The 11,345-nt window shown below is 38.5% G+C and overlaps 1 protein-coding gene and 1 pseudogene across 1 annotated transcript; one reads left to right on the forward strand and one right to left on the reverse strand.

Annotated features, from left to right (window-relative positions):
- The first annotated feature begins 912 nt into the window (after positions 1-912).
- LOC147966921 (G-type lectin S-receptor-like serine/threonine-protein kinase SD2-5) lies at positions 913-2,172 on the forward strand (annotated as a pseudogene).
- A 139-nt stretch (positions 2,173-2,311) lies between these two features.
- LOC147966922 (oligoribonuclease-like) lies at positions 2,312-9,195 on the reverse strand. Its single transcript, XM_087529160.1, has 9 exons — positions 8,880-9,195; positions 8,312-8,478; positions 7,200-7,310; positions 5,954-6,030; positions 5,402-5,483; positions 5,261-5,316; positions 4,093-4,179; positions 3,238-3,328; positions 2,312-2,757 (listed from the first exon to the last, which is right to left on the reverse strand). The coding sequence occupies exons 2-9, from the start codon at positions 8,433-8,435 to the stop codon at positions 2,636-2,638; spliced, it is 750 nt and encodes a 249-aa protein (XP_087385286.1). The 5' UTR covers positions 8,436-8,478; positions 8,880-9,195; the 3' UTR covers positions 2,312-2,635.
- Between the last annotated feature and the right edge of the window lie 2,150 nt (positions 9,196-11,345).

Below are 11,345 nucleotides of genomic sequence, written 5' to 3' on the forward strand. Positions count from 1 at the left end.
ACCGGCTGGCTAAAGATAGATAGGTGAACTAATTGTCTATCCTATTACATGACCGCCATCAAAACCGGTTGAAGATATCCCGAGCTACCATCTCCCAGTAGATAGATCCAGTAACCAAATGCTTCCTGGTCCCCATCGGAGTGAGTAGCGACCACGAACGAATCAGTGCCGTGGCTCAGAAAATAACCTGCAAAAAATGAATACGTGATGTTCTGTTAAAAACCAAATCATTTCTACAATTCCAGATAGTCCACATCAAAGCGCAAACTCCAACCCGAATGTGTCTCGCTAAGTCAGGCTCAATCCCATTAAGCCATGTCCCAAGTAACGCGTTGACAGAATTCGGTGGAGTAATATTTAAAGTAATGTGGACCGTTCGCCAAAAAACTTTGGCCAACGGGCAATCAAGAAAGAGGTGTTTGATCGTCTCATCCCGATCACAGAAACTACACCTAGTAGGACCTGTCCAATTACGCTTTATCAAGTTGTCCTTGATTAAAATAACTTGTTTATGGACAAACCACATAAACACTTTTATTTTCAAAGAAACTTTGACATCCCAAACATTCTTGGAGGTAGGAATGGAGTTCGAATTAATAACATCAATGTACATTGATTTAACTGTGAATACTCCCGACCTAGTCAGTTTCCAGCGTAATTCATCGGGTTGTTGAGAAAGCTGAACCTCCATCAGTCTCCTAACTAGACGAAGCCATTCTTCCCAACGATTGCCCGCTAGCGACCGTCTAAACTGAATATTAAGGGGGTAGATTGAAATACCGTTGCAACGAACACCTCACGTCGTTGAACAATACGATACAAAGACGGATATTGAATGGCCAAGGGTGTCTCGCCGAGCCAAGTATCCTCCCAGAAGCGTGTACTAGCGCCGTTTCCAATAACAAACTTTGTTCTATGAAGTAATGATAAATGGTTGTGATTACCCAACAGTTTGCGGTGAGTACGACATATGCATCGGGGGGCAATGCACATGCCCGTATGAGAACTTTTTTTGCAAGCCGGTGGATGTAAGGCAGCCAAATCTTGGTTGCACATCATTAACTCCAATCTTTTGTAAAAAAAAAAAAAACAATGCCATCGACTATTGACCCTTCCCTCCATTTCTTGAAGAGCTGCTCCCGCGGGACTGCTATCTTCAGTTATTACCACAACGATTCCTACGGCGAATGTGTCTGGGTGACAAAGATCTTCTCCTTTCAATCAATGCAGTCTGGCTACGGCTCCATTCCTTACCTCAAGGCGCAGAATGAAGAAAACAAAACAAAGGTGTTATTAGATGCTACACTTGGCGCTATTAGTACTCTTGTATTTATTTTCATATCGTTGCTGGTTTTGTATAAAGAGAAGGAAATATGACGAGATAGATTAATTTGACTTTGATCAATTACCTGGAACAGCGATGAGATTTTCTTTTGAAAACTTGAGCGAATGAACTGAAGGGTTCATTAAGAAGCTTGGGGAAGGTGGGTTTGGGACGGATTTTGAAGGGAAATTGGGTGAAGATACAATTGCAGTGAAACATTTGGAAAGTGCTAGGGAAGGAAAGAAGGAATTTTGGCACATGTCAAGACATATATGTCGAGAGGGTCACTTGATAGGCGGATCTATTATCGCCACAACAACACACCTCCTGATTGGTACACCCAGTGTAGGATCATTCTTGATATAGCTATAAGGGCCTATGTTATCTTCATGAGGAGTGCATGTGAAAAAGTACTTATTCGGATATCAAACCACAAAATTCTCTTGGGTGACAACTTTAATGCTAAAGTGGCTGATTTTGGACCATGCAAGCTAATACCGAGAGGTCAGAGCAAAGTAGTGACTGAGAGAGAAACACCAGGATATTTGGCACCTAAATGGTTAACATCAAGGATCATTAAAAAAGTTGATGTCTATAGCTTTGGAGTTGTTTTCATGGAAATAGTAAGTGCAAGAAATTTTTTTTGACACCTTTGACCTTGGCGCAGTGGTAAAGCTGCTGCCTTGTGACCATGAGGTCACGGGTTCAAGTCCTGGAAACAGCCTCTTACAGAAATGTAGGGAAAGGTTGCGTACAATAGACCCAAAGTGGTCGGACCATTCCCTGGACCCTGCGCAAGCGGGAGCTACATGCACCAGGCTGCCCTTTGACCCACAGATACAAACAAAGTCAAATTCTGACATCTTATCCTCATACTTCAAAATTCTCAAATCGAATCAATTAGGAACAAATTAAAATTCATATAATAAAAGAATAAGGAAACACTCCCCATATAATCTATCTATATAAAATAAAGAAACAATCGTGTCAGGAAGCAGGGTTTTCTTTGGCCAAAAGGTACTTCAAACATAATCTTCTATCATGAATTAAATAACAAGTGCTGCATATCAAACGGCCTTTACAGGTTTCAGCTTCAGGGGTGAGAGTGAGAAGTAAGAATATGTCATAGGTGGAAATATCCAGACATTGATCAACACGTTAAGAGCTACGGAATACGACAAGCTCGCCTCGGAGCGAGGCATGGACAACTTGGCCTGATATTTCCTTCCGAAACCTGGCTAGCTACTCATTCGGTGATCAACTTACTGTGACATATCCAATACACCCCATCCATGTCGCCTTTGAAAAAGGCTACTTTTTAGATTTTTGTGGTTTGAAGATGTTGCCCTTGTAGTATTTCAGTTCGGTGATGCTCTCTTTGATATCGTCCGTCGCCCTGTGACTTTTTCCTTTCCTGGGAGTTTGCTTCCTTTCTGCGAATGATAATGACAAACACACGGTTAGATCTCGGACACATCAGGAAAGGTCTCAGAGTTAAACTCACCCTACTCGAGAATGTAAACATGTGTTAGCACAAGACTAGTAGGTACACTCCAAAGCCAGTGGGTACCATAGATGTGATTTTTTTTGTTCCGTATTTCCGTACAAACTCTAAATGTACAGCTATACTTGTGCTTGAATATAGCAGGAACATCAAGAATACAAGGCTTTGTTTGACTGCTGAAATTGTGTATGTTACTATGTTGCTTATGCACGGCGATTGTTTTAATTATTTTAATCTTCTTCAACAAAATCAGAAATTACTCATATCATTTCAAACAGATGTAGCAGTTGAGGGACCATGATTGAAACAAGTGCAAATAGCAAATGGATCAATGGGATAGACAGGAACAAATTGACAACAAGCAAGCATAATAATAATAAAAAATCAGCCTTCTACAAATTTTGTTTACCTTTAGGGTACCACCGGGTGCACAAAGCCATGATACTGCTCACATCAACAATCACATGAGAGAAGATGGCTGCAAGCCGTGGCATATACTTCTGCTTAGGGAAAAAATAGCAAATATATTATTTATTATCCACCAAAAGCTAAAGGAATACATCATGTTTAAACTGGATAAAAGATGTTCTTGTGAAGGAAAAATTAAACACATTGCATATGTAACAAGGAATAAACAAATTATTTTGCACGATGATAAATGCGGAGACATGGATATCAGTGTAGCAAACTATTATCGAGCACTGTCCCAAATAAGGCAGTTTGATCTAATACCATATAGTTCACAACTATATTTTTCCTATTGACTTAACGAGCTGATCTATACCAAGCCGAATAAATAACACAAGAAAATCAACTAAATTTATTTTCAGAATTGAATTAGACCATTATCGAAGCAATTTTGAATGAGCCTTTTACACCCTGAGGGCAAGGAGCCTCCCCGCATTTGGGAAAACCAAACCGAATTACTTGGATTTTCAAATTTTGAAATGAGAATATTGACCAAACAATCCTGAGATTGCCAACTTTTTTTACTTCAGTCAAACAAAAAGCACAAGCTTGAATTCAAAAAAATAGGATGGAAATTCTAGCTGACAAGAAATACAACTCAGTATCGACAGTTATTCTTTTTACTGAAACTGTTAATCCTGCTGGAGGATAAAAAAATATGTAACAGTGGCCAGTCTTGCGTTCATGGAAAACAAATGTCTTTCCATAGTCCTAGCCGCATGACTATTCCTGTCAGTGTGACAGTATATCAATCCTAATTACAGCATATGAATCCTAAAAGATATTCTTTACTGACCTTTAAAAATAGTAAATCTACGTAAACTGAGTTCCCAGCTATTGATGGAGTGTCTGAACCTACATGCTTCATGAGGAAGTCTAACACCTGCAAATAGGCCAACAGAAACTTCTATTAGAAACTTTTGGCTATTTTATTTTTGTAGCAAGGCATCAATATGTACTGTTTTACAATGCATAAATGATTAAAAACTGTATGACATATCATTCATAGACGTGCAAGGAACTGCTGTAGCAAGTGGTAAAGCAGAAGCCTTACTCAGAGAAACTTAAGAGCTTGAGATGTGAGAACTACAATAACATTCACAGATATACTGATATAGATCATGCTCTAACATGCACACTTGCAAAACTTAGTGTAGCTTGAATAGTGACTAGCATGCTATTCAAACCATACCAATCTGTTTGTTACTTTTCCTTTGCACAGGGTGTACTTGGTCATACTTTTGCAAGAAATCTTGCAAGCATACATGTTACAGCATGATATCCATCTAAAACATATAAATTGTTTGCAACATTTTGGAGTGGAAAAATGCATTCTGAATATAGGTGAATCGCCACCTATGTGGAGATAAGAGTTTTTGCAACATATGCAATTTTTTTCCTAAAAGGGGAGGTTTGGGATTGCAGCATTTGTATGTTAGATATATGTATGTGACATCTAACAAGTAACAACTGCAGTGTTGCAAAATTGAAAGGTACAACAAGTTCACAATTTTGGGGCATCCACTGGTAATTTCCTAAATAAAAATTAGAATGGCAATTGGCAATTCAAGATTTTACAGAAAAATATTTAAAATCAAATGTAGCATACTAGTGTTAATCGGAAATATTTTTTTATATATTGATAAATAAGAAAGAAAACAATCTATAATGATCAACTCAAATCATGTCAGAACTGTCGGTTCTCATGATAATGCCATGGTGTAAGAAGGCAAGTATGTAATGAGTTAAAAGAGCACATGAAAATGAAGTTATGCAAACTGTAGAACTTTTGAATAGCAAATAGCACTCAAAGAGAGTTCTAAAGTAGCATGAGGTCCAAGTGCAACAGATAGATAAATGAATAAGATTAAGGAATCAGTTGTGGATACTGTAACTTCATTACCATGTTTGCAATCAAATATTCAGAAAAATGTGATGATAACCATAAAAATCAGACAACATACTTGTTTCTCCGCATCACCCTCAGAAATCTCACTCTGTAGTACCCTCTCTGTCAATCCTAAATAAGTTCAGGGGTCATCAGATTTATATTCAGACAGCAACACCTAATAAGAAATGTTATTTGGAAAATAAAGATTATTTACCACTAGATGCATGATGGGTTTTACACCATTCATTCATATTATCTAAGCAAGCTTTGCTCTGACTTATAACCAAGTTAGGACCCTGCAAAATGACAACGATGTTGAACTTCCCGATGAGATGATGACAGACAAGTTATTCTACACTGAGATGAAGCACTATTTGAGCTTATTGACATGATAAGTAGAAAACTAGTGTACTGATTTTGACATTAAATATTTGTGCTATTACAGATATTATATTGCACATGGATCATCAGCACTCCATTTGCCATTAAATACTTCTTATATTCAGGTCTGAGCAAAGGGTGGGTTTGGACTTGTATTGTGGAACAGAGGGAGTACTGTCTAGATTGGCCAGATAAGATTTTTTTTTTCTTCCAAACTGCAGTTTATGTAACACAGCTGCTAGGAACAGAATTAGTAAAAAATTAATCTACAGAAAACCAGAGTAATTCACGGGTGTTCTTGAATATTCCTGTAAGCAGCACTAGTTACAAGAATTGTACACGATCTATGTAGAACGAACTAAAGGTATATGATTTCAACAGCCACCTCTATTTGTTTTGTAAGTTTACCATCTGTTACAATGCAAGCTATCTCCAATATCCGATCTTTCGAAATATCCAAACCTACACAATCCAGTATGAGTGTGCCAGTTAGTCATAATTTTATGCATAAGATAAAGGTAACAAAAAAAGGAATAGATTCCAAAACTAAATTTCATTTATCTATCCATCGAAAAATTTATTAAAAATTTATAAAAATTGAATAAATTCACTGCAGTAGGAACTATCATCAGATCAGAGATCAAGGTATTTAGCAATCATCGTCGAACTTCCAGGATAAGAAATGCCCTTCGATGTTTCAGACCAACTCAACAAGCTGTTCGGGGCATTGGAGATAAATAATCTGTGGTTTGTAATTTTGTTCAGTTGAATCCCAGATTATAGCTTGGTTAACTGAAGTCGTGTATCAGTAATTTCAAATGCTTGTTTCACCATGAGCCATGTAGTTCGACCATTGACTACAAGTTAAACTAGATGTCACTCCATTCTTAGCCACTAGAAGAAAGTAGAGAACCCTTCCCAAAATAAAAGAATGAGAAGCTAAGACACTGATATACTCCCTCCGTTCCAAATTACTCGTCGCAGAAATGGATGTATGTAGAACTAAAATACATCTAGATACATCTATACCTGCGACAAGTAATTCAGAACGGAGGGAGTATTTCAGAAGGCCTCCTGAACTACTCTATGACCTCATACCCTTCCATTTTCAGTATTACAATTTGAACTTACCATCCAAGTATGATAATTTGATTGAACAGATTGGACTATTCACTGTCCTGCTGAAGAACTTCCTACTGGGCTACTGGCTACCAGACATTTCCCCTCATACCATTCCAATTTCAGTATTACAATTTGAACTTACCATCCAAGTATGATAATTGGACTGAACATATTGGGCTATTCACTGTCCTGCTGAAGAACTTCCTACTGGGCTACTGGCTACCAGACATTTTTCCCTCATTAAGCAGGTTACAAATAATTGGGGCTGTGATTTATAAGTGGCCATGTCACAAATTTACATCATCAGCACTCTGAACTATTATTTCGTAGGTGCAAATTTTTAATAGTCACAAACATACCAAACTCTGTGCAGAAAGTTAATTATTCTGAGGCAGAATAAAACAACACAAATTGCTACGAATAAACAAGTAAATGAAGGTGGAACATCGAAAATAAATTATCTTATGTATTAATAACATAAAACAAGTTGTGGTAACTGGATTATTTACCAGTCATTTCCAAGTCTATCCACACTAAAGGCATCCTGTAACCACCAGATGATGATGCAAGAGCTGCTCCATTATTGCTTACGACAGTTGTGTCATTTTGCACACCTTTATCTGCATAGTAAATGCAGTTTACAACCCCATTAGTGACCATGGCGAGTAGGAACAGAAATATTATAGAACATAAACATGTATATCCCTGTCTCCATCAAAGCGTTTTTCAAGTAGCCATATGCACCCTGAAGACAAAATCTAAAGAAAGGGGAAAACCATATCAGACAGATTGAAAATGTGATCAGTATGCTGGTGAATACGCTTGAGCAAGACTGTCACACTACAATCTAGTTAAAACTATTTTCAGAGAACTGTAGGGGGAGACCCCAACAACAAACAGAGGCAAACTGAACAGTGGCGGTATGACTTCTTGGGGCAATGGCAACTCTCCCCCAGTCACCTGTCATACCTAATTTGTTTCAATTTGGTCTCAGGGCCAACTGCTGCTCCCGCCTCAATGAGCAGCAGCTAGCTTTATCATGCTATGCCTTTACCCATGACAGCGGCATACCCAGGCACAACACATTCGGCAGTGGCATAACCAGGTGTGGTAATGGCACACAGATTATCGTTCACATTTGCAAATGTTGCAGATGCACACTTAGATGATGGGATGGATATTATATCATCAAACCACCCGAGAAGCTTCTTTTGAAAATGAGCCACCATCCAAAATCTGACATGACGGCCCAAGCAAGCATGGATAAATTACAAAACAGAAATACGATACATCTCATCTTTTCAGAATAACCACTCCAGGAAAGTAAACAGTGAATTGTCATAAAACAGAACGTCAATTGAGCCCAGGGAGGTATTATTACATCATAAGGTGGTTATGTTCTTGGCGATAGTAGGTAAGCATTAATCTGTTCAATACGGGTAAAAATAGGCCCAGTGAACCAAGGTAAACTACAAAGGAAGTAGCTGCTTCAACTGAAAATTGCAGGGATAATAACGAGTTACGCAATCGGTTCCCCATGCAAAAAAGGGGGGGAACAATAATCCATCTAGTGTGATCCAATACTTTGGAAGCTACATCCGAGAAGAAATGGAGTACCAACCAGGTTTGCTCGCAGCAGTCTGTTCAGCGCTGGTAGAAGACGTTTGAGTGACTTCGCTATCATTCCCTGCATCATCTTCGCCATCCAGATTAAGAAGCGAGAACATGTTCTCGGGCTTACTCATTTTCCCAATTTCCTTCTGTCTGGTATAATCCAAGCACCTGTTCCTGTATCAGCCAAGCACCCAACTCCTCAATTAAAATGAGCCTTTGTATAGCAAAAATAATTTACAGGGGCGGTAACATAATACTAATATTCACTGTAATCCAACCAAGCAGAGCTAGTGTGCACCGAACGAAAAGGTTAACAGGATTAATGGAAGACAAAGTTGATCATCTGCACCATTGGTTTAATCATTTATTTCTCTGGTTTAATCATTTGGCTTTTTCTAATTATAGTACAGTGCCCATCTCCCTTTCCTTTTTCCTAATATCTCTGTCGCCTACACTCTGTTTCTCTACACCTTAAGAGTCCATCGCTCTTACTGCTAGACCTAGTTTTGACCCAAGCCAGAGAGAACCGACCTCGATGTCTGTTTACCCCCTATCCCCCAATCGAAGGAACGAACCTTGTGCGCGGGCGCCGATGGAGGTCGGCCAGAGGAGGAGAGCGGGCGAAGGTGCCGCGGCTGGGGCAGGAGGAGATGCCGGTGGAGGCTGCGGACGAGCCGCGGGCTGCTGCGGCTGGCGTACGAGGAGACGCGCGCCGGTCGGAGGGGACGCCGGGGGAGGGGGGGGAGCAGGAGGACCGGGGCGTCGGGCTCGGGCAGAGGAGCGCGAGGGCTACCCGGGCCGCGCCTGCGAAGCCGAGGCGGCGGCGGCGGCGGCGTAGGGGAGAGGATCGGAGAAGGGGATGGGAGCGAGAGGGGTCGGCGGAGCGAAACTTTTTCTTTTCTTTCTTTTTAGAAAAAAAAACAAATAACATATTTTTTGTTACTTCAGCCTGAGCACGCTTAACTTCCGGGTTCTATTCTCCCTCGTTTCCAAGTCTGCATAACCCTCAGGAATTTAGCTTGAGCATGAAGTCACACATTTCACTGTTTAAGTTTGAAACTATTGTTCTAAAAATCAATACTTATTTAGTAAAACTAATATTTCTTGAATAAGTAGTTTGACCACAGTTTGACCAGATTTGACCAAAATTCAAAAAACTGAAATAATTATTTAGTAACACTATTATTTCTTGAATAAATAGTTTGACCATTGTTTGACCACATTTTGACCACAGTTTGACCATAATTGACCAAAATTCAAAAAAACTGAAATAATTATTTAGTAATACTAATATTCTTGAATAATTATTTAGTAACACTAATACTTCTTGAATAAGTAGTTTGACCATAGTTTGACCAGATTTAACAAAAATTTAAAAAAAACTAAAATTTGAGCATAATTTTTTTTCCTTTTAGAATTTGAGGATTCTAAAAATTGCAAACAAGCCGTAGGCGGTCTCCAGCGGATGCGGATTTTCATGCTAAATTTTTTAATATAATATACGTTTTTTCCGACATCGTATGCAAAAGTTATAGTCGTTTTACATTTTCCCTACACTTTTTGCAAAACATGTCCAAATTTAAGTTTTTAAATTTTCCAAACTAGTAGATGCAGTAATATAATTACCTCTCGAAGGATTTTATTTTTTGAAGTTTTTATCATTTTCTTTTGATTTTTTGTTATAAAAGGCGATCCAGGGGTAGAGTTTGAAAATGGGACCTTTAGTCCCGGTTTGAGACACAAACCGGGACTAAAGGGCACCCTTTAGTCCCGGTTTGTGTCTCAAACCGGGACTACCTTTAGTCCCGGTTTGTGTCTCAAACCGGGACTAAAGATTAGTAGAAAAAAGGGCCTTCAGTCCCGGTTCATAAGGGCCTTTAGTTCCGGTTCTGAAACCGGGACTAAAGGGTCGGTATTAAAGCCTCCCCCTTTAGTCCCGGTTCTTTCTGGAACCGGGACTAAAGGCCCTCCACGTGACCGTTGCCTGGAGGTCCACCTTTAGTCCCGGTTGGTAACACCAACCGGTACTAAAGGAAATTTTATGATTTTTTTTGAAAAAAATTGAATTTTTTTTAATTTCAAATTTCTAAATTATTTTAACCTCTAATCTCTAATCACCCCTCATCACTGCTTAATTTAACCTTTAATCTCTAATCACCCCTCATCATTCCAAATCATCTAACTTCCCGAACGGTCACCCATCCTCTCACTACTTCAGCCTGAGCACGCTTAACTTCCAGGTTCTATTCTCCCTCGTTCCCAAGTCTGCACTTGTTGTTTTCCTGACAATAGTAAGATGTCAATCCTATTAACCCTCCAGAATTTAGCTTGAGCATGAAGTCATACATTTCACTGTTTGAGTTTGAAACTATTGTTCTAAAAATCAATAATTATTTAGTAACACTAATATTTCTTGAATAAGTAGTTTGACCACAGTTTGACCCTAGTTTGATCACAGTTTGACCACAGTTTGACCATAGTTTGACCAGATTTGAACAAAATTCAAAAAATTGAAATAATTATTTAGTAACACTAATATTTCTTGATTAAGTAGTTTGACCATTGTTTGACCACAGTTTGACCACAGTTGACCAAAATTCAAAAAAACTGAAATAATTATTTAGTAACACTAATATTCTTGAATAATTATTTAGTAACATTAATTCTTCTTGAATAAGTAGTTTGACCATAGTTTGACCAGATTTAACAAAAATTCGAAAAAACTGAAATTTGAGCATAACTTTTTTCCCTTTTAGAATATGAGGATTCTAAAAAATTACAAACAGGCCGTAGGCGGTCTCCATCGGATGCGGATTTTCGTGCTGAATTTTTTGATATATTATACGTTTTTTCCGACATCGTATGAAAAAGTTATAGCCGTTTTACATTTTCCCTACACTTTTTGCAAAACATGTCCAAATTTAAGTTTTTAAATTTTCATAACTAGTAGATGTACTAACATAACTACATCTCGAAGGATTTTAACTTCTGAAGTTTTTATCATTTTCTTTTGCTTTTTATAAAACTGAAAAGGCGATACA

The sequence above is a fragment of the Triticum urartu genome, chromosome 6A (genome assembly GCF_056163025.1).
Source record: "Triticum urartu cultivar PI428250 chromosome 6A, HENAU_Tu73, whole genome shotgun sequence".
NCBI lineage: Eukaryota > Viridiplantae > Streptophyta > Magnoliopsida > Poales > Poaceae > Triticum > Triticum urartu.

Bases quoted from the DNA above. Each gene is read 5' to 3' on its own strand.
- LOC147966922 (XM_087529160.1), bottom strand. From the start codon at position 8,435: ATGAGTAAGCCCGAGAACATGTTCTCGCTTCTTAATCTGGATGGCGAA. The intron at 7,311-8,311 runs GTTGGTACTCCA...TTTACTATGCAG, and splicing joins GACTGCTGCGAGCAAACCTG to ATAAAGGTGTGCAAAATGAC. The intron at 3,329-4,092 runs GTCAGTAAAGAA...TTCCCTAAGCAG, and splicing joins TAGATTTACTATTTTTAAAG to AAGTATATGCCACGGCTTGC.